Raw genomic sequence first — 24,945 nt, 5'->3', positions numbered from 1 at the left:
TATTCTTGAAGACAAACAAACCAAATTTCACAAAGCGCCTAACATCCGGCGCACGTTCGTCTATCGATTATTCATACCATTTTGAAACGCATACCAGTTGATTTTTGAATATATTTGAACATACGCGAAGTTGATTTCTGAACGAATCATAAGTTGATTTTTGAATTTGTGCATGGTGTAAGTGATGTCTCTGCCAGGGAAATGCCCGTCGCATCTACAAACAAAAAGCTTTACAGCAGACAAATGGGACGGAGCTATACGAGCTGAACCGAATAAATCCGAACGGGTGAATGCCGATCGCTGTTTGTTTACGTGGTTCATTGGCTGTGCGAATCATCGGTGCTGTTATAGTTATTAGCGAAATCCACAGATTCAGTTTACCAGGGTGGAAATAAACGGCTAACAGGAATACATATTATCTTTTCGGCGTTTCCAAGAAAATGAAATTTTGACAGAAAATGTTTCACCAGATCGCTACACTAGCAGTTCTGCAGTCCCCCAGTTAGCAGCAGCTTTAATTTCTGTTCTCGGAATAGCGCGGAAAACGCGTTCTAGGAACACGTAATAACGCCTAACCAGAGAATAAACACGGGATAACTGAATCGGTGATTCTGGCAGTGTTAGTGAAGTTAACTGAAGAATAAGTTTTGATCATGACAGGAATAATTACAGAATTAGTGATGACAAGATTGTTTTTTAGAACGAGGAAGGAGAAGAAAACGATGACATCACACATATGATATGGAAAAATAAGACGATCCCGAATTTATACAAAAATTTCGTACTTCTACTTGTCAATCGCATCCTTGAGAAACTGTGGCGTATGAATGGAATGTGAAACTGTTTCCTAACATAAGAATTTTCGCTTGTAATGGACCTAATACGCATTTGATATTGGTACTTCGTGAACTGGGTTGTATTGTGTTATCTATGTTAACGAGGTACATAAAAATGACCATTTGCGCCAAAACAGCCTCGCTTATTTCGTGTGTGTTACAATTGCTGCAATATTAGAAAGGCCTATTTCGTTTTATACAGATAACATTGACAAAATAAACATAACCAAATCGAGAAACCACACCAGTCTTAAGTACTTCTCGTGTTAACAACTTTTTCAGCATTAGACAACGACATTTTGATTTTTCATGTATAAAAACATTCGACGAACTTTGATGAGGTAATAAATTATTTCGCAGAAGGTCAGGCAGGCCGTGTAAAGCTGTAGCAAGATTAGATCATCATCATCATCATCATCATCATCATCATCATTTAAGACTGATTATGCCTTTTAGAGTTCAGTCTGGAGCATAGTCCCCCTTATAAAATTCCTCCATGATCCCCTATTCAGTGCTAACATTGGTGCCTCTTCTGATGTTAAGCCTATTACTTCAAAATCATTCTTAACCGAATCCAGATACCTTCTCCTTGGTCTACCCCGACTCCTCCTACCTCTTACTGCTAAACCTATGCGTCTCTTGGGTAACATTGCTTCTCCCATGCGTGTAACATGACCCCATCATCTATGCCTGTTCGCCCTGACTGCTACATGTATAGAGTTCATTCCCAGTTTTTCTTTGATTTCCTGCCATTGTTACCATCTGCTAGTACCTGCAATCATCCTAGCTACTTTCATATCCGTAACCTCAACCTTGTTGATAAGGTAACCTGAATCCACCCAGCTTTCACTCCCATACAACAAAGTTGGTCGAAAGATTGAACGGTGCACAGATAACTTAGTCTTGGTACTGACTTCCTTCTTGCAGAAGAAAGTAGATCGTAGCTGAGCGCTCACTGCATTAGCTTTGCTACACCTCGCTTCCAGTTCTGTCACTATGTTGCCATCCTGTGAGAATATGCATCCTAAGTACTTGAAACCGTCCACCTGTTCTAACTTTGTTCCTCCTATTTGGCACTCGTTTATATCTCTTTCCCACTGACATTAGTTTCGTTTTGGAGATGCCAATCTTCATACCATACTCCTTACATTTCTGATCTAGCTCTGAAATATTACTTTGCAATCTTTCAATCGAATCTGCCATCACAACATATCATCCGCATATGCAAGACTGCTTATTTTGTGTTCACATATCTTAATCTCACCCAGCCAGTCCATTGTTTTCAACATATGATCCATAAATAATATGAACAACAATGGAGACAGGTTGCAGCCTTGTCTTACCCCTGAAACTACTCTGAACGATGAACTCAGTTTACCATCAACTTTAACTGCCGCCTGACTATCCATGTAAAGACCTTTAATTGCTTGCAAAAGTTTGCCTCCTATTCCACAACCTCGTAGAACAGACAGTAACTTCCTCCTAGGAACCCAGTCATATGCCTTTTCTAGATCTATAAAGCATAGATACAATTCCATGTTCCACTCATAACACTTCTCCATTATTTGCCGTAAGCTAAAGATCTGGTCCTGACAACCTCTAAGAGACCTAAACCCACACTGATTTTCATCCAATTGGTCTTCAACTAATACTCGCACTTTGCTTTCAACAATACCTGTGAAGATGTTACCCACAACGCTGATTAAAGAGATACCTCTGTAGTTGTTACAATCTTTTCTGTTTCCATGTTTAAAGATTGGTGTGATTACTGCTTTTGTCCAGTCTGATGGAACCTGTCCCGACTACCACGCCATTTCAATTATCCTGTGTAGCCATTTAAGACCTGACATTTCATTGTATTTGATGCGTTCCGACTTAATTTCATCCACCCCAGCTGCTTTATTGCACTGCAATCTATTGACTATTTTCTCCACTTCCTCAAATGTGATCCTATTTCCATCATCATTCCTATCCCATTGTACCTCGAAATCTGAAACATTACTGGTCGTATTTTCACCTACATTGAGCAACTCTTCAAAATATTACCTCCATCTGCCCAAGGAATCCACAGGATTCGCCAGCTGTTTTCCTGACCTGTCCAAAATACTTGTCATTTCCTTCTTACCACCCTTTCGAAGACTGCTAATTACACTCCAGAATGGTTTTCCAGCAGCTTGACGCAAAGTCTCCAACCTGTTTCCAAAGTCTTTCCAAGATTTATTCTTGGATGCTGCAATTATCTGTTTGGCTTTGTTTCTTTCTTCAACATAACTTTCTCTGTCTACCCGAGTTCTAGTATGTAGCTATTTTTGTTACGCCTTCTTTTTCCTTTTACAGACTGCCTTGGCTGTGTCATTCCACCAAGCTGTTTGCTTCATCCTACTTTTACACGCTACTGTTCCAAGACATTCTTTAGCCACTACTAGTACTGTGTCCCTGTACCTTGTCCATTCCTTTTCCAATGACTGTAATTTACTACTTTCAACTAACTGGTACCTTTCTGAGATCATTGCTATGTACTTGTGCCTGATTTCCTTATCCTGAAGTTTCTCCACTCTTATCCTCCTACATATGGACCTGACCTCCTGCACTTTTGGCCTCACAATCCCAATTTCACTGCAGATTAAATAATGATCAGTGCCATCAAAGAATCCCCTGAATACACGTGTGTCCCTCACAGCCTTCCTGTATTCCTGATCTGTTGTTATATAGTCAATGACAGATCTGGTTCCTCTGCCTTCCCAAGTATACCGGTGAATGTTCTTATGTTCAAAAAAGGTGTTTGTGATTACTAAGCCCATACTGGCACAGAAATCCAAGAGTTGTTTTCCGTTCCTGTTAGCCTCCATATCCTCTCCAAATTTACCCATAACCTTTTCATACCCTTCTGTTCGATTTCCAATCCCGGCATTAAAATCACCGATGAGCAGAACACTGTCCTTGTCCTTTACTTTAACAACTACATCACTGAGTGCCTCATAAAAACTATCCATCTTATCTTGATCTGTCCCTTCACAATGCGAATATACTGACACAATGCTAATTTTCTTGCTTGACACTGTCAAATCTATCCACATCAGTCGTTCGTTTACATACCTTATTACAACTACGCTGGGTTCCATTTCTTTCCTGATGTAAAGCCCTACACCCCATTGTGCTTAGCGAGGAAAAAAAATACTGGGACCAAAAAGTTGAATAGATGTGTACAGTCTTGGTTGTCTTGTGTCTTTACTGATTTTATGTTTCCTAAATTTGATTTCATGTCACACAAAAGAGAGTTATTAGCTAATAGGCAATAAAGAGCGCAAATTTTATGAACATCTCTTATTCTCCCGGTCAGAAATAATGCTACCTAGTATTAATTGTGAGGGGATAGGATGTCAAACCAGCCAACTGGGAGCAGGAGAGGCACCAAAGGACATTTTAATTTCCACTGTTGTGAATGTAGGTTATATGGCTTCCATTACAAAATATACAACTTTTAATTTCACAAGGGACTGTGCAAGTTGGAGGTGGCTGCATAATGGTGTGGACTATGCTTATATGCAATGGACTGGATCCTCTGCCGTGACGTAACCGATCACAGAGCTAAATTCCGTGACGTCCAATACAAGGACTTGAACTAACTTATGCTAAGAACAACACACACACACCCATGCCCGAGGGCGGACTCGAATCTCCGGCGGGAGGGGCTTGTGAACATATCGATTAGATCCTAGACGGCTGGAAAAACCATGGCCTGCTCAGATGAGTCCCCGAGTTCAAATGGTAGGAGCTGACAGCAGGGTTCGAGTGTGGCGCAAACCCCATGAAGCCATGGACCCAAGTCGTCAACAAGGCACTGTGCAAGTAGGAGGCGACTGCATAATGGGCATAATGGTGTGGGCTATGTTTACATAGAATGGACTGGGTCTTCTGGTCCTACGGAACCGATCACTAACTGGAAATGGTTATTAACGTTCCCAAACAACGATGGAATTTTTATGGATTATAATGCCACTGTCACTGGGCCACAGTTAGTTTGAAGAACATTTTCGACAGTTCGAGTGAATAATCTGGTTCCCATCGAAAATTTGCATGACATACTCGAGAGATCCTTCGTGCACAAAATGCCGACCCCGTAACACTTTAGCAATTATGGCCTGCTATAGAGGCAGCATCACTCATTATTTCTGCAGAGTAGTTTCAACGACTGCACTACACCGGGCGAAAGGAGGCTCGACAAGATACTGGAAGGTATCCCAAGACTTTTGACACCTCAGTGTATGGGCAGGTTTTGTCGGTGAGAGAGTCATAGGGCCATACTCTTTACCAAAGAGATTAGCAGATGATTTATGTGTGGTGAATTACCGGAGCTATTCGAGGCAGGAAGGCAACGATTGTGGTTTATACACGACGGGCGCAGCACTTTAATTTTCTGCGGGTCATGCAACAGTACGACATACCATCGTTTCATTGGCGGTGGCTTGGTCGAGGTGGACTAGTGGTACGGCTTCTCCGTTCGCCAGAGCGGAATGTGTTGGATTTCTGCCTATTGGGATATTTAAAGGCATTGGTGTATGCCGAACACATCGACAACGTACAGATCGTACGAGTCCGTGTGACGGATGAATGTGACCCTATCCGAATGAAGGCCAGTTGTATCTGCAGGAGGGCGTCGTTGATTATGAAGAAGGACTGAAGAGTGACTCTTGATGGGTGCTAATCCACTTGTAGTGTTACAACCTGGAGTAAATAAACCAAGAGCTGTATTTTAATTCCTAATTTTTTGCACAGGCAACTGGTTTCGTCATTTCATTCAGCCATCATCAGTTTATGTTTCCAGACACAATATTGTGCAAAACCGCCACCGTACATAACACAGCTATACATTTGTAAACAATCTGAGTGAAGCAAAACCTCATATTGGCATAATGGAATGCCGAAACTGGTTGCTTCTGGAATAAATCAGAGATGAAAATACAAATGTTGGTTTATTTATTTCTGGTACGGCTGTCCTCCTAAGCTTCCTCCTAGCAAGGATGGATGAAGTGAAACTCGCAGTAATGTCTACTTTTGTGTAAAAGATAGGATTCAGAGGAAAGGCTGGGCCATACCTCAAGAGATATTGTTTTCTAGGTACATCATTTTAGGGCATCTTCTTCTACTTTTGGCCAATATTGCCTCCTGTTGCAATATGTGACACGTTCGTTAATCACCATGCATGTAAGAGGAAAACATACGTTATCTGACTCTTGTGGCAAAGAACAGTCTTCGGGTCTTCTTCGGTACAACTCTGTGTAACAGACAACGGTTCTCTTAAAGCGGTTGCCTCTGCAGTCTGAGGGCTGTGACGAAACGTGCCACTATTCTTTTGATCACATGAAAGTCGTTGAAAGTACCCTGAATAAATATTGAATGATGCTGCCTCTGTAGCTGGCCATAATTGCTAAAGTGTTACCGGTTCAGCATTTTGTGCACGAAGTCATCTCTCGATTATGTCACACATATGTTAATTGATCGAAACACAAGAATACTTCGAATGAAGATTTTGCAAGACACCTCTTTCCTCGCAATAAATCCCAGTCATAACCTATCACAACTACTAATCTTCTGTGATAGTTTCATTCTCCCTATGATAGTTCTGTTTATGTAAGTCTGCAGACTTAAGTGGTCGTTGACGGTGAAGGTAAAATGTTCTATGTGATTGGGCAGCGTCATGTTTCTCTTCAGTTTTTTTTTACACGATCTATGTTTCGACCCGTCTGCAGGAAGTGCTTTACGTAGTTAGCTGAACACCGTCAGAGACATGTGGTGCGTGTTTTTTTTCTGGGGAAGTTGTCCTATTGAGTAAAATTCTTCGGATTGCTGTTGGTCGTCCACAGCCATCAGGTAGAAAGAAAAACAGGCAGAGGTGAAATGTTTGTCAAAATACACGTTAAGAAAAAACAAAAACAAGAAAAGAAAAAAACGGCGCACCACGAAGGAATTACCGGAACATGACGGAAATCGATAGATGTGACATGCATGTACAGGGCGATTATAATTAAAGCTTAACTGAAGAAATAACACCAATGGTCAGAAAGGCGTCAAATTGCAACACGGTATTATCGGAGAAGGGGGAAAAGTATGATAGAAGAGAAGTATATAGTTACAAAATGTAACAATAGATGACGCTATGAGTGTCATAATTTAATAGTGGTCGACTACAAGTGACAAATGAATCATGCAACAATGCCTAAGGTGTATGTCTGACCTTAAACAAACTGCACTACTCAGTGTGCATGGGTGTACACGTAACTGTTAGTTACGTAAGCCCATCAACCACCGCAAAGACACATCACTTAGGATGGGAAAAATCGGTTTTTAATCATCCTAAGGCCAAGAACCCCAAAAATGCATCAATCAAAATGTAATTAGATTATTAATTTCCGTGTGACTAGCGCAAAAAATGTTCAATATGCTGTCCACCGTTTTCTGCAACAAGTTGAAATCGAGAAACAGCATGTTCCACAAGTGATCGAAGAGTTTCCGGGGTCACGTTCAGAAAGTATTGCGCAATACGTGCCTTCAGTGCTGCTAAGTTTGCGTGTGTGTGATATCTTATGGGACGTAGCTTCTAAGGTCATCAAACCCTAAGCTTACACACTACTTAACCTAAATAGGACAAACACACACACACACACACATGCCCGAGGGAGGATTCGAACTACGGTCGCAGGTTAGAATCCTGCCGCGGGCATGGATGTGTGTGATGTCCTTAGGTTGGTTAGGCTTAAGTAGTTCTAAGTTCTAGGGGACTGGTGCCCTCAGATGTTTAGTCCCATAGTGCTCAGAGCCATTTTTTTGAGGATTCGAACCTCCGCCGGGACCAGCCGCACAGTCCATGACCCCAGTGCTAAGTTTTCAATCGGAACACTGAACACAACATCTTTCAGATAGCCCCATAGCCAGAAGTCACACGGATTAAGATCAGGTGATCGGGACGGCCAGGCTGTATGGAAATCGCGCTTTAGCAGCTGCTTAATTGGATTTGGAATGTGCGGAGGTGCACCATCTTGCATAAAAATGATCCCATCCACACGTCCATACTGTTGGAGAGCTAGAATGACGTGGTTGCACAAAAGACACTCATAGCGCTTACCAGTGACGGTATAGTTAACAGGACCGGAAGCACCCGTTTCTTCGAAAAAACATGACTCTCAGACATTTTCAGGATAAAGTGGTACTGGCTGATTTACATGTGGATTTTACGTTGCCCATATTCGATAATTCTGTGTGCTGACATATGATGGAAGTGGGCTTCGTCCGTCCACAAAACCTTCCACGGCTATAATTGTCCACTTCCATGCGAGCAAGAAATTCTGAAGCAGACGTCTCTCTTGCTGGCAGGTCAACAGGAAGCTACTCTTGCACATTGGTAATTTTGAATGGATAGCAAAGAAGGATGTTTCGTAGGATTTTGCGTACTGTGCAAGATGTCAAATTTTCTGGCAATTGCCTGCTTACTACACGCTTGCACGCCAGACCTCGCCTCTTCCTGCATTGCTGTGACCACTGCTTCCACTGATGTCGAATCAATTCCTTTCCTCCCTCTACCAGGTTGCACACCAAAAGAACCCGTCTTTTCGAATTTTCGAATCATTTTCTCCGGACCCACGGCAGTCATTGGACCAAGGCTCATTTTCAAACCCCGCAGTGTCCGGAACGTCTGCAGAGCGATGTGTGCAGAGTCATCTTTTTTTTAATACAGCTTTACAAGCAGAGGGCGATCCTGCATAGAGTTATGGCAAACGTCGAAGACGCGAAAGGAGGAAAAGCTGTGCACCCGGCGTGTTTATACCAACCTCAGTGGGTCGTGCACGTGACAGGTGTTTTCATTTACTTATTCCGACACTTACAAGGCCATCTGTTAATAAATACACACTATTTTTTTTCCTCTTGCCATACTTTTTCAACCTCTTCTCCGATAACATTCCCTTGCAATTTGACGTCATTCTGACCTTTGGTATTATTTCTACAGTGTTTTGAAACTTTAGCTTCAATTATAATCACCATGTTCATACAAACAAGTCATTACAGGTTCAGAAAAGTTGCTCGATTTATTCAAGAGAAACAGGTTCACAAACTGATTATCTTCAGTGTTGTGTCCCGCTTCGAACTGAGCACCAATGACCAGCGAATACGAGTCTGGAAACGCCCCAGACAGCGGTGGGATAACGATCTGACTGTCGTTCGCCATACGGCCGGACAACGAGGAGTGATGGTCTGGGGTGCCATTATTTTTCATGGCAGGACACCTATGGTTGTCATTCGCAACACACTTACAGCTAGCCATACGTCGATGATTAGCTGTGATTCCCCGACCTATAATGTTATTGGTAGTTTTGTTATGGCCTGCTCTTCGCATTCTGAAAGAATGTCTGTTCCAAAAACATAAACAACGGTCTTTCATTGTTCTTAAAGCAAGTGTACGGATGATGAAATTATGCTCTGTGCAAAATTCTACTAGGTGATTTCATCTTTTATTCCCTTGCCGAGGCCACAAAGGTTTTACACGCGATTCTTTCCACTGGGAGAAGCGTGCTTTGCGACCGTTTTAATGAGGGCCAGGAGAGGAGAAATGGTAGCTTCCGTCGTAAATTTTTAATCTCTTTGTTGGCGATAGATTTCAGCTACTGTGTAGCTAACCTCACTGCTTCATGAATAAAAGAACATAATGAGAATCAGGCATTACAATATAAATTAAAACCAGATCATAAATACATAAGCGTACGGTTTACATGCTGATTTATTTGTGATCTGATTTTAATTTATATTTTAATGCATGATTCTCATTGTGCTACTTTATTCATGTAGCACTGAAGACAGCTACACAGCAGCTGCAATCGATCTGTGATAAACATAATAAAAATTTACGACTGATGCTGCCCTTCCTCCTATCTTGTTAACTATTTTACATTCTGCATAAAGACTCAAAATATCTTATGACCTCGATCAGAACCATAGCAGCGTACAGCCAGTGGCCAGGTAAATGCAGGTGTCGTGTAGAATCTGATGCACTGGTCTGATTACTATCAGACGGTAAAAGGGCTCAGTCAGGGGACTGGCAGCAGATACTATTCAACCCTGTCACGGGTAAGGGGTTGGTCAAAGTTCAGTAATATAATACTCCTGATGGAGACTAAGGGATGACTACGTCACTTAGCAAAATCAACTGCCCCGCACTGCGCCTAGAAAACTTAAGACATCTGATGCCTGTGGTTCTTGCGTGCTAGCTCGCAGCAGCGTCTCATTGGGGTGTGTGTGTGTGTGTGTGTGTGTGTGTGTGTGTGTGTGTGTGTGTGTGTGTGTGTGTTTGTGTTGTTGTGTGTGTGTGTGTGTGTGTGTAGGGGGGAGGGGGAGTGGAAACTTAGGGCTTTACGTCCTGTCGACAACGAGGAGGGGCTCAATAGAGACGCAGCAGATGGTCGAACTGAGAACCACTGGGAAAAGAAACCCGAAGAATTACAGCAGCATTCACTTTAAACCTCAGAAAACCTAAATATGGCTGGCCAAACGTGAATTTAAATCATCGTCTTGCCAATTAGACACTAGTGCCTTACAACTGCTCCATCTCACTTGGTGGTAGAGGGCAGATCTTCCTACACAATTCACAATCCGCTCACAGCTCGTGAAGACTATTTGTCTGCTGCGCCTCCACAAATGGTGCTCCGTCTTTACGAGTGGACAACCAGCTAGCAACAGAAGTCGTCTGGGGCCTCACAGGGGATGGCAAAATGCCGCACCACCGTCGCGCCCACAAGGCAGCGCGCAGGCGCGAACTTGCGACTTGGCAGCGGCCTTCCCCGCCTCCGGCTATGTTAGCTGTTTGAAGCGCGTTGAGAGGTCAGCTGTGCTCGCAGTAGAGAAAGACTCCCCCCCCCCCCCCCCTGCCGTCTCTGACCGAAAGTAAACATAAAGTAACACAGAGCGCAACTTGTAGCCCCACGGGATGTCCAGGTTAGGCACCAACTGAAGAGGCGAGCAAGTTTATAACTGTCACGATGGCGGGGATACCTCGAGTAAACAGAGCACCACTCAAGTCGGCTATTGGCTTCACTATAACGATTCAAAATGTCAAACCGTTCTTAGTTTGCGGTGTAGTCAATACTTTGCTTGCTGATATATTAAAGTACGTTAATAATGTTCTCCGTAAGTGAAATTAAGTACTATTTCAACAGTGTTAGACACCTCAAGACAAGAGTAATACTGCTGAACAATAAATACATCCAAACATTTATAGTGATACTTATCATCACACAAATCACCAATTCACAAGGACCTCTAATCTCAACTGGTGCAATCTCCAACAATCAGTCTTTCCTTCTCACCCCGTCGAGTAAGTTTCCCCTGCCCCGGGGTTCAGGGTGACTTTTTCCTACATCTACTCCTTTCCTTAAACCTTTCCTTTTCCTTCACCCCTCTTCCTTATACCTCAACTCTTCTGCCAGAAGAAGGAGGCACTGTGTGTGTTCTCCTGCCGCCGCTTGGTGACTTGATTTTTCATCTATCTGATTACATTATATTATCAAGAATTGGCAATGTTCTTTGTTGTACTGGGAGACACAGACTGAAATACGTAAAACTATTGACTGATGATGCAGGGTGCAAACGCTACTGCGAGATGAAGAGGATGGAAAAGTAAACGAAAAAAAAGCATACTTCATCCAGATAATGTAGGACTTAGGTTATGAAATACTAGTCAAACTGGAAAAGATGACCAACAATCACGTTGCTTCGGCAGTTGTTGTACAACAATTCTGATACTGTGATGTTAAAGAAAAACTGTATACTATCTGGATGGTGTTCTTCGATTGGCATACTGTAGATGAAAATCTAATAGTCATGGACAAAGGAATACGGTTGTAGAGAAAGGAAGAAAAATGGCTTACTGGAGAATGGAATGACAGAGGCGAAAGACGAATTGAGTTCGTCAGTAAATTTCAGATGGTAATAGCGAATACTCATTCAAGAATCAGAAAAGGAGGAGGAATACCTGGAAAAGACCCAGAGACTCGGGAAGGTTCCAGCTGGATTACATCGTAATCAGACACAGATTGCAAAATCAGGTATTGGACTGTAACGAATACCCAGGTCCAGATAGAGATTCGGATTACAATTTAGTAATGACAAAGAACTGACTAAAATTTAAGAGGATAGTCCGAAAGAATCAGAGTGGAAGAAAATGAGATACTAAACTACTGAGGAATGGTGTGACGCGTTTGAAGTTCGCTGAGTATGTGGATACTCCGATAAGACATCGGTTCTGTTCAAAAGGACTTCGCTAAGAAGGGCAATCACAGATGTTGGATAGCCAGAAATAGGTATAAAAAAGGTAACTGCAAAAAATCTTGGGTAACAAATGAAATATTGCAGTTATTCGACAGAAAAAAGGAGTACCAAAATCTTCGGGGAAAGACAGGAACACAATCGTGTAAATCCCTTAGGAAATAATTAGAGAGGAAGTGCAGGGCAGCCACGGTGAACTGCAGGAAAGATGTGAACAAAATGAAAAAGAAATGATCGTCGAGAGGACTGACTTCGCATATGAACTCAAAACAGCCTTCGGTAACATTAAAACCAAAGGTGGTAACATTAAGAGCGCATTGGAAATTCTTTTGTTTAACGCAGGAAAGAGAGTGGCTTGGTATGAAAAGTACATAGAAGGCCTCTGAAGGGGAGACTTTTTCTGACGAGAGTCCATATCGATGACATAAAGTAGTATTACAGTCAGAATTTGAAAGAGCTCTGGAAGATTAGACATCAAAAACCGTACGATGGATAGACAACATTCCACTGGAATTTCTAAAATCGTTGGGGGAAGTGGTAACCAAACAATTGTTCAAGTTGGTGTGTGGAATATATGAGATTGAAGATGTACCATCAGACTTTCGGAAAAATATCATCCACACACTACCGAAAACGGCAAGAGCAAGTAAGTGGGAAAACTAAAGCACAATCATCTTAACAGCTCAAGCACGCAAGCTATTAACAAGAGTAGCATACAGAAGAATGGAAAAGAGAACTGAGGATGTGTTAATGACGATCACTTTGGCCTTAAGAAGGATAAAAGCACCAGAGAGGCAATCATGACGTTGTAGTCGATAATGGAAGCAACACTAAGGAAAAATCAAAACAGATACACAGGATTTGTCGACCTGGAATAAGAGTTCGACAATGTAAAATGGTGTAAGATATTGGAAATACTGAGAAAAATAGGGGTGAGCCTTAGGCGAGTAGCATACAAAATGTACAAGAGCCAAGAGGGCATAACAAGAATGGACGACCTAAAACGAAGTGCTCAGATTAAAAAGCGTTTTGAAACGGGGCTGTAGCCTTTCGCTCCTACTGTTCAATCTGTACATCGAAGAAGCAATGATGGAAATAAAAGAACGGTTCAGGAGTTTTCTATGATCCAAATATCTTAAGCGAGGTACAACTCCTAAAGAATGTTATATATCTCACTAACGTCAACACAATTTTGATTTCAGGCGAGCCGGCTCACATGTGATACGCCGCGCATGAAGGTCTACATCGAAATTTTGTTTCGTTCCGACGGCAGTTCCGCTTTTGATCTTCGACATTTCCGGCCGAAAAAATTCCAGTTTGTAGGGGAAATGTCAGGAAACATTTTGACCAAATTTGATATTGATATCTATAACACATTCCGAGAAACAAATTCTCAAAGAACATGCTTTTTCCGGTTCAAAGATAGTATAACTCTCCTTAAACTTATGGAAAAACGCTGCGAACTTACGCATCAATCCAATACATCACTGAGTGGTCAGTCCCGTTCATGGTGCAGAGGCCAGTAGCAGGTCTTCCTCGGGCAAAATTTTGATTTTCGGTATTTCATATGATTACTGAGCAAATGGAATATGCTGTCTTACTATACTCATTAAGAGTTCTAATCTGAAGTCAAAAGGGCAACAAAATTATTAAAGCCACACACTGTACATATGCTTTGTGGCATCGTTAATTCACGGGGTGTAAATTACCCAGCCTTCATTCATTCAGTATGTGAAAAAGAGCACTGCCTTCTATATACTTTAAAAACTTTACGAAACCTTTTATCGGTCACAGCTTAACAGCAAAAATTTAACACAATTACTCATTATGAAGTATGCAGACGTTTGAAGCAGTTTTATGTACACGAGATGTATAGTTCGATTCTTTACAGAAAGGGGGAAGGGGTATGGAAGGAGTGGTGAGAGCGTTTGGAGGGAGTTACGGCCACGGCTGTTACCGGGGTGCCCCACTATCGAAAAGAAGACATCCCGAGGCCGTAATATGTCGCACGCCAGTTCGCAGTGTCAGAAGCACCACCCGCACAAAAAACGCACTTTCTACTTGCCTCCATCCATTATGTCAACGAATACCAACATTTATAGTGAAGTTATTAAACAAAGCATGACTGCCCACTAATTTTCCGACCTTGCATGCCGATCAAGAATACGTGCATACAACGAGCAACATAGTAAAGAGCTATGTATATAAGCGATCTAATACTGCTGATACACCTCAGGATTTCAAGGAGCACAGTAACTATCTCCCAGGAGGTTCAAGGGAAAAGAGTGGTGTAAAGAATATGACAATGATCATGATGATGCGTGCTTGTATTAGGAACAAGCGTTTTCAAAACTCAGTAAAAAAATCTTTGCGTATTTATTTATTTGCATATTTATTTATTGATTACTATGAGTAATACTGTTACTCTAATCAACATTTGACGGAGAATTTCTTTGCATTTCACAGAAGAGACTAATTTTCTAAACAGAAAATTATATAAAGCATGAAACCTCATCAGTGGTTATAATGTAACTTTGTTTCATATTACGTTCATTATCTAACAACATGAAACATAGGTAAGCCGGTCGGTTGTGGCCGAGCGGTTGTAGAGCCGCTTCTGTCAGGAACCGCGCGACCGCTACGGTGGCAGGTTCGAATCCTGCCTCGTGCATGGATATGTGTGATGTCCTTAGGTTGGTTAGGTTTAAGTAGTTCTAAGTTCTAGGGGACTGATGACCTCAGATGTTAAGTCCTATAGTGCTTAGAACCAACCAAACATAGGTAAACATATCAGATTGAGAAGAAAAGCAAATAATGTTGCGTTGTTTTATTTAAGAAATCATCGTCGGTGACGACGAAAGAACGGACTGTAAGTCGAGGAGAAAAAAAGCCGAGGATTATGGAGGAGAGGTAATAGAATACCACGAATGTTAAATATTGACTTTAATTCCAGACTGCACCTAAAGCTGTGTTGAACCTTCCTGGCAGATTAAAACAATATGCTGTCCAGGGAGTCTGTGGTGGGTCGTGAGGCGCGTCTAGATACCTGTCAGCGAAACGCAAGGTCCTAAGTTCCGGTCCCGGACTGATACACACTTTTAATCTATGACACGTATCATTTCCTTTAATAATTTGTGAAAAATACCGGGTGATCAAAACGTCAGTATAAATTTGAAAACTAAATAATCCACGGAATAATGTAGATAGAGAGGTAAAACTTGACACACATGCTTGGAATGACATGGGGTTTTATTAGAACAAAAAAAAAGTTAATAGACGCGTTAAAGATCTCTTGCGCGCGTCGTTTGGTGGTGATCGTCATGCTTGGCCTCCCAGGTCCCCAGACCTCAGTCCGTGCGATTATTGGCTTTGGGGTTACCTGAAGTATCAAGTGTATCGTGGTCGACCGACATCTCTAGGGATGCTGAAAGACAACATCCGACGCCAATGCCTCACCATAACTCCGGACATGCTTCACAGTGCTGTTCACAACATTACTCCTCGACTACAGCTATTGGTCAGGAATGATGGTGGACATATTTTGCATTTCCTGTAAAGAACATCATCTTTGCTTTGTCTTACTTTGTTATGCTAATTATTGCTATTCTGATCAGATAAAGCGCCATCTGTAGGACATTTTTTGAACGTTTGTATTTTTTTTATTCTATTAAAATCCCATGTCATTCCAAGCATGTGTGTAAATTTGTACCTCTCTACCTACCTTATTCCACTATTTATTCAGTTTTCAAATTTATACTGACTTTTTGATCACCCAGTACATAATTATTTTGTTATAACACTGCTCATTTTTTTCTTCGTCTGGGACAAAAAAATCATCTCTCAAACGACGGCCCAGATTAAAGCTCAGATTCGACTGAGACGTAACGTCCAACATCCCTGCGCATTCGTGTTCCCCTGAGACAGAGCGACGCTTTATCGCATTTGAAACAAGCGGTTTACGCACAGCATGGTGATCATCTCTGCTCGTCCGCCCGCCAACCTACATCGCTGACGATATATTATACAGTACATTGTGGTTATAAACTTAGTTTTCTTTCAAATAAAACATTTTCTAAGCTGCTATATACAACAACAACAACAACAACAACAATAGCAGCAGCAATATTGTTAATAATGTGAAAAATGGTACTCAGCAAACAGTTCAGTGTTATGGAAGTAGCTGTGAGAGAGCTGACAATCATTGGCTCGCAGCATTATTCCGTGAACGGCGGATTGCTGCCTATGTTAATGCAATGTGAACTCACTTTTGTTTGAGAGCTCCTATGAGTAGGTGCATGTATAGCCAATAGTCTCTTTTCTGTCATACAGCACTGTTGGAGCCGCCTTACTGATTTTTTATTCATAAAAGACCATATCGGTATCAACGACGCAAATATTGTGATAACAATTTCTTCATACATGATAACATGTACTCCTATTTGAAAAATGTACCGGTACCTTTACTAGTGTCTGAAAGGTACGTTATCAAACAACGGAAATTCCAGGATGGAATAACGACAGTATTAGGAAAAGGAAAGATTGATATTTACCGTGTAGAGGATATGTTGAGACGTAGATGGACAAACAAAAAGACTGCCGTACATGTTAAGCTTTCGGCCAAAATGCCTTTTTCTAAACTGGGCAAAACACACACACACAAACTACAGATTCATCATTAAGACAGCCTATTACGACTCACAGATCATCCGGACCGATGGTTAATGGATGTACAGTAAAAACCTGCACCCATGGTTGTCATTACTTTCGAGAAATATTATCAACTTTTTTGATGGTCCGCTGTCATCCACTTTTCATCGAACGTTCTATAACTGTACACACATAGTTTCCGTTCGGTCTACGGACTTAGAATAATATCTGATTTTAGTTTTCAGCTACAAAGTTGACCTGCAGCATCGTCACCGAGCAACTGTTTCGTGAGATAAATTTAGATAACGTCGTTAACCAACCATACCAGTGTGCTTTAAATAAGATGTAATTACAGGGTGGGGTACGTAAAAACTGGCCGAAACGACCGGATACGATTGGACGTGAATTTGTGGCAGCACTAACGGAGGACCTGCACATACCTTCAACAGGATGGACCACCTGCCCCTACAGCCAACCGAACCTCGGAGCACAGTTACACAATCTTCAGGCCTGACAGAGCTGTTGGCAGAGGTCAATCTGGTCGTGGCCCTAGCTGGCCACCCAGGTCACCTGATCTGTCAGTGAGTGATTACTTTGTGTGGAGAGCCCTCAAGTCTAATGTGTATCGCAGCAAGCCTCACAGTCTTCAATAACTGCAACAAAACACTGCGGATGGGAATGCAACAATTCCAGCTTCGATCAGCCTTCAGTAAACCGCTGACCACGGCCAAAAAGTGCAAAGAGATGAATGCTGGTCACTTTCAACATCTGCTGTAGTCAGGCTAGTACTGTATTTCCTTTGCTCTGCTGTGTCTCTTTGTACCCTGGGACTCTGTTCTCCAAAGCACCTTTGTTTACAACACCCTGTATAACATCCAAGAAGCTAATACTCCAACTATAACTGAACTTTCATTAAAATCAAAAAACACAAAAACTAAAAATCGAAAATAAAGGAAATAATTAACTGAAAATGAACTTTTTATTTATATGTTATAACGAAAGTTTATTCCACTACTAGACCTCGAATCAGCTTCCTCCGGACCTAATGTCATCATTTCGCATTGCGTTAAGGTTGTCGACTATAAACTTTCCACAGTTTTCTAACTGATTTAGCTGAGCTGTTCGATATCTACACGCTACAAACGTCACAATAAGGGATCAAACTTCTTCCACTACGAAACTGCATCAAATTACGACAAGAAATGGAAACGGCAGATCTGTCTTTACAAATGAGGTATACGATTTAAGTGTTAACTTGTATACTGATAATAAACGCCCTTAGTCTGCAGCAAAGGAACAGTCAAATATAGAAAGAAAGAAAACGAGAGCAGATGCTTTACTATACTGCGTTACAAAAAATGGAAACTAAAGTTAAGTGTTTTGCACACAGTGAATGTGAACTATCACTGAAACTGAGAGAATCAAACTGAGGCAGCTATACATTTCAGGCGAATATTGAATCTCTTGTAAACTGCCATCGCTGATTACTGCTATCCGAAACGCATTTTCGGAAGTTCTGGGAATATGTCCGTCACAAATCATTATTTCTGAACCAGCTTGTTAGTTTGACATGCTCACACAACATGAAATAAGTAAACATATGCACCCCATTCCATGTGATTCGAAAAATAAATAACGCATTACCCAATCAGTACTCACCAAAACAAACATCGTAACAACGCACACGAAACAAAAGTACGTACACAAACAAATTCCAACGACTGCTACCCTTCCTTGTTTACAATGGGAAACGTACGTAAGACCAAAGATATTGCTGCAGAGTTGTAAAGACAATACACTCCTACTAGACGTAACATAACTCACAGCTCGCAAATGTGTTACACAAATTATTAGGTTGATAGGCACCACTGGGATGAGCGATTTTGGTACAGATTGCCGTTGTACTGAAAGATTTTAAAATAACGAGAACCTAAAACCGCAACGAATTGCGTGTTGCAGCATGGCGCAAGCGCAGAATTGTTTTGTGCCTAGAAAGGAAGAAATGCATATCCTTGTGTACTTTACGAAAATGGAAAAGGTAACTATATAAAGATTATATTACCCTACTCTCCTAACATGAAATAATAATAGTAAAGACACCTCGGGAAGGCGGTAACTAACATGGTTTCACAACAAAATGTTAACTTCTAGGCATACGCTTCACTGTGTACTGTGTTGTGGGTACGTGATTAGTTAACGGACGCCTAGTGCAGCAGGTCGGCTTCAGTATCAAACTTGTTCAAATATTTTTCAGGGCTTCAGTGTGGCGTTGGCCTTTAGCGGTGATTTGTAAACGCACGTTGGGCCGTGGTTTGGTTTCTGCTTGTAACTGTATGTTTTGCTACAAAAAGTTCGATGCATCGGTTCAGTAAGGGTGAGAACATAGGGCTGTGCCAAGTAGAGCACATTACTGATGCGCGAGTATGGGAAACGTTTTACACTTTTAACGTAAATCATATCGGGCCCCTCGGAACTATCTTTCCTGAGCAACCGAGGGATTTTTTTCTAGATAAACAGGAAAAGTTAAGCAGACTGAAAAGAAACAACGTCTGTTGTTAACGTTTGTCAGTATGTTAAGCAAAACATATACGATGAATTCTAAGTAAGGAAACAAAGTGGTTGCTAACAGAACAAGGAACAAAAAAATTCTATCAACATGAGTCCCAATATGGATGTTTAAACAGTAATAAACCAGTTAGTACTGCTGCATTACACAGCGTTAATTTATTATTCAGTTAAGTCATATTTGACACAGTAGATTGCACTGATGAACCACATTATTCTCTGTGTTGCATGTTACATGATTTCAGCTATCGAAACACTATGGGGCGTTATGCATTCTAAGATAAACGCAAGCTATTTTCTTCTATGATCAAGCTTGTAAGAATTGTAAATACTTGGAAACATTGCTTTGAAACAACATTATTTCGTAGCTGGTAACCCAACATTTGTTGTATTTCACATAATCAGGTTGCTGGTAATTGATATAGTCAAAGACAATGCTGATTTCTGCGAACTGACATGTTGCAAACTCTTTGTTATAAATGTTCTGTGACTTATGTATGAACAGTTGTGTTAAATTGTAAATCGCTGCCGGCTACTCTCAGTCACGACATAAAAGCTGGTATCGAAACCCGGGAGAATTTTCACGACTGCAGTTGTGACACAGTGATTTTTGAAGGTACGTCACGCGGCAACGCCAAGAGGAACTTAGCTGCAGTGACGCGCTCATTGCAGTGATTAGTCATACCAAGAAAGAATACCAACAACGACTCCCTGCATGCACAACTAAGGTAACTGAATAAACGCGCTACACATTTCTTAGTGCCATTTGTAACAGCACGTGATTCAGTTATTTGTACTCTATAATGCTAATGTAGCTGCCTTGCCGGCGCTTTAACGGATTGTCAGATATTATACTACGCCTGTAGTTATTTATGACCGGTGCTGCCATCTGTTAGTTATTTATCAAACTGCGTACTTACTTTGGCGCTTCACGATGTGTGACACGGAACACACTGATAACAATAATCAGTTATCGCGCCTGAAAGAGTACGGGAGAGAGAAATCGCTAATATTATGTCTCATGCTACGATCAACAATAAACAATCTGCCACGACAGTCATTTCAGTTGTCCCGCAACTTAGTGTTCGACTGCCCAGTATAAAACCTGAGACTTTTGCTCTCGACGTCGAGACTTAGGCTTACCTGGGCTATTTGAAATCTGTCTAGCCGATAAACCTTGGGAATCCAGAATTAGATAATTCTAGACTTATCGCAGGATCCAAGCTTGGCGTGCTATCGCGAAGACGTAAATGTTATGGTCGCGTACTATTATCAAAAATTCTCAGAATTTTTCCTGGTGACATCTGCCGACGCGGGCTTACTCGTGCTGAAAGAAACCGGTCGCTCAGAAGGTGACATACTGCACCTGTGGGAATTTATAGGAGCACAAACAGATTCAGCGCTTGTTTCGCAGATCGCTTGTCAAATAAAATGTCTATTTAACAATCACACGTCTGCAGGCCTTCACGTGCGCGTTAATCAGAAACAAACATTACCCAAGGGGGTAAAAATTGCGTGTTTTGCGAAGAACGTCGTCAATGGTACCTTGAGTGTAATAAAAATTACTGACGTCATTGAACGATTGAACAAGAATGGAAAATGGAAAATACTAACTGATTTTCTGTTTCTAAATGTAGGACATAATGTGTCAAATTGCGGAAGAAGAGAGGTAGGACTTTTTAGGACATTTTGTGTAAAAAAAAGCAACATAAGAATATGTGTCGAAGGTAAGACGTGTAAGATCCCAGCGTCACTATCGTTAGTAAAACTGGCGTTACTATGTCAGCCTTCACATTCTGTCAAACAGTTCCGGCGCTCCTCATAATACCAAAAGAATTAAGTAAACTTACTCCATATGTCCTAGACAACGGAAGCCAAGCATCTTTCTTAGCAAAGCGATTAATAGAAGGTAACTGAAGAAAACGTCACAAGTCAAGACCGCTAAAAATGCATTTTATTGGGTGACAAGTTTCGATTATCTGTCAGTGTTGGACATCATTTCACATACTGCATACACACTTCCCACTACAGGGTGATCTTCTGTGTCAGGAATAAATAACATCAATAGATGATTCGGAACTTGCCTTCGACCAATGGAAAATTAGCGTTTGGACGCTGGAATTTCGTACTATCCCCTAGTTTCGAAGTTAGAGGAGTGCGGACTGATTCTGCGAGTTGCATCAGCACATACGAAAGTGACCACTGCTTCACGACTCGGCCCAGTTCCACAAGATATTATGAATATGGTACATGTACATACACTGCTGGTGACTAATCAACGGACTGGTTCCCAAGAAGATACGCCCATCGAACTTTTAGTTCTTAGTGATCATTACTGGACTTTTTAGTCTGATAGTGTACCGATCAGCATTTATAATTCTGTTGTTCAGTTTCCTAGCACATTTGTCTGGATCCTCAGTGGGAGAAGATCTGACATCTGTTCTAATTTAACTTTGTACTCGAAGCGCACTTGCCCACTGATGACCAGTTGAGACCATCCTGAAATTTAGAAACAATTGGCATAACTGCACGTCGTGATGCAATAAACATACTGTCCTACCTCAAGAATTTCAGGCATCCTATCTTGCGCGTGTTGATATCAAGCTAAATTTTGCTAAAAAACTGAATGCAGCCAGTAAATTTCGTATTTTACATAAAAGACTTATTAGCAACGTTTCTTCAAAGAATACTTATGTTGGACTAAACTCCAAAGTACCATTTAGAACTCGCTACTCCCGAAGACCAAAGTAACATAATGCTTTACCTTCCGCATCAGGCAGTTTAGAACGAGAAACTTGCGAACATGAAATTTAGGATCGTTTTTGTTGCGTCTTCTCACGAGATCAAAGTACCCTCTCTCAACAGCTGGTTAGAGGTGGAAGCAAATCTTCTGCCGGAAATACTAGATGTTGTGTTACACTTACGATTATATCCCGTTACTGTTATCATCGATATCACGCAAGCATTCCTGCAACATTTCTTGCACGAAGACGAAATACCTTTGGCAAGATTCCCACGACAGGAATTCCGAGACGGTCACAGAAACTACCACGCCACGGATGAAATACCGGCAACGACTTACAGTTCACATCATGAGATTCTTCACTCACACCTCAGGGTGCCCATCATTTCCTCGACAAGAGCCTAATCACTTGTAAATTCATCGAACCACTGGCACCTTGGAGGGGACAGTGGTGGGAGAAGTACGCAGATAACACGTCCAGTGCATGTGGACACTCGCATCCCCTCCTTGCCCCCTCCCTCCCCTCCGTCTTCCCCCCCTCCCAGCTCCCGGAGGTTTACCAAGGTGGAGAGGATTCTGGGAATTGATCCAGTTAAAGACATTTATATCTGTGATTGGTAATACTGATTCCTAAGACATGGCTTCTTGTAAACTCTTCTGTTACATAAGTTCCGTGACTAATTTCGCTGTATGACAAAAAAGAAGAAAAAAAAGGAAACAACCGAAAGACATAGTCGGACGTCAAAGCAGCTTCGAGCACGTACGCACCACCGACTCGTATGTAAATACTATTCTCTGTGACAGTAGAACGACCGGGTCTAGGGAGCTACAATATCACGCGTTGACTGCTGTTACTGCTGTGTTTGGAGTGGTGCTGTGACTTGAAAACATGGACTGCCGATAATGGCATCGAATTGTGCTTAACGATGCATTACCCAGGATGACCGTCGCTGGCGGTTATGGCGGCGAGCTGGTGAGAGGTCTCATTCTTCCTTTGTTTCGGAGAGACATAGTGTAGTTAGTCATGGTGCAGCGAGCTATCGAGTAGGACTTCAGGTCAAGGCTGGTAGTGATTGAGGCAATTCTCATGGCACAATAATGCGTCAGCGACATCTTGCTTCTACAAGTGTTAGACTTCAAGTGGCAGTATTGTGGTGCCATTTTCCAACAGCACAATGTTCTTACATGCGTGACATGTGGCTGTATAAACTTTCTGCGTGATGTTCAGACACTTCCGCGGCCAGCAATATTCCTTTAGCTATTTATTTCTTAATCCAATTATATACAATTTTCATATATATATATATATATATATATATATATATATATATATATATATATGTGTGTGTGTGTGTGTGTGTGAAATAGACACACATAATTTATGGAGACACATTTTATGATGGCCTCTCTGCTCGAACAAGATACAAGATCCTCTCTGCAGTTTAGCTTGTAGGTATTCGCGTAAACTATATAGGACTAAGGATATTAAATAACCTTTTAATTTGTCTGAAAACAGAGTCTTTTCAATGCTTTTTATTCTCGGTGGCAATTTATTGTGTAAAATGCGCCTAGCAGTTAAACCGTGTTTTTGGGATAGCTTCAGCCTCTTCCTGTGTAGATAATAATCATCCATATTTTTCGTATTGTAATTGTGCATATCTCTATTCAACTGGATAGTAGTGTTTGCTTTCAAGTACATAATTGTTCCAAATATATATAGTGAGAGACTGTCATCTAATTAAGTTCCCTGGATTTATTTCTGACGGAATGCCATGGGGTATGATTTGCGATGCATCTATCAGCGTTCCTTTGATGCTTCATTAACTTATACATATGCATATGTGCAACATTCGCCCACACTAAAATGCAGTGTGATAAGTGGAGGTAGACTAGACCACAGTACATTGTTAATAACGTGTCTGTGTTTACTGTCCTAGACATCTTCCTCATTAAGAATATGTTCGTGCTTAGTTTTGAGCATGGCCCTCCCATGTCAAATGCTTATCAACTATCACACCAAAGAATCTGTAGTTCCTTACTTCTTTGACAAATGCATTACCCAGTTCCAGGAAAATATTGTCAGTTCAAAAAATGGTTCAAATGGCTCTAAGCACTACAGGACTTAACATCTGAGGTCAACAGTCCCTTAGACTTAGAACTACTTAAACCTAACTAACCTAAGGACAACACACACTTCCATGTCCGCGGCAGGATTCGAACATGCGACCGTAGCAGCAGAGCAGTTCAAGACTGAAACGCCTAGAATCGCTCGGCAATTGTCAGTCTCTGCCAATTTATTCGCTTCTAGTTATATATCTGTTGGCTTATTCATATTTACGAAGATCTTGTTTTCACTGAAATACTGAGACCTCACTCAGATTTGCAGAGGTAGTTGCTTCCCTTTCTTTTACTGAATCACATTTTCCTATGAGTGAAGTGTCATCTGTAAACATTACTATATTGTCACCTACTACTTATTTCCATGTCATTTACATTTCTTTTCCTTTGGTCGTCAGTATTCTGACTGGTTTGATGTGGTCCGCCACCAATTCCTCTCCTGTGCCAACCTCTTCATCTCAGAGTAGCACTTGCGACCTAAGTCATTATTTGCTGGATGTGTTCCAATCTCTATCTTCCTCTACAGTTTTTGCCCTCTACAGCTCCCTCTAGTACCATGGAAGTAATTCCCTCATGTCTTAACAGATGTCCTATCTTCCTGTCCCTTCTCCTTATCAGTGCTTTCAACATGTTCCTCTCCTCTTTGATCCTGCACCGAACCTCCTCGTTCCTTACCTTATCAGTCCACCTTATATTCAATATTCCTCTGTAGCATCACTTCTCAAA

The 24,945-nt window shown here is 41.4% G+C and overlaps 1 protein-coding gene across 2 annotated transcripts in view; it reads right to left on the bottom strand.

The window, feature by feature from the left end:
* Positions 1–24,945, bottom strand: part of LOC126336196 (EGFR adapter protein-like) — a 1,052,725-nt gene that overhangs the window by 373,877 nt on the left and 653,903 nt on the right. The window contains exon 1 of one of the 2 annotated variants that reach the window (XM_049999712.1): positions 18,453–18,557. The exons of the other annotated variant lie outside the window; for it this stretch is intronic. Coding sequence (XP_049855669.1) covers positions 18,453–18,464 — 12 coding nt within the window. The 5' untranslated portion in view covers positions 18,465–18,557. Of the gene's footprint in view, positions 1–18,452; positions 18,558–24,945 lie in introns of those variants that run through there. 2 annotated transcript variants of the gene reach the window in all.

This window comes from Schistocerca gregaria, chromosome 1 (genome assembly GCF_023897955.1).
Source record: "Schistocerca gregaria isolate iqSchGreg1 chromosome 1, iqSchGreg1.2, whole genome shotgun sequence".
Taxonomy (NCBI): domain Eukaryota; kingdom Metazoa; phylum Arthropoda; class Insecta; order Orthoptera; family Acrididae; genus Schistocerca; species Schistocerca gregaria.
Note: the sequence above shows the minus strand (reverse complement) of the source record. Positions and strands in the feature narration are given on the sequence as shown.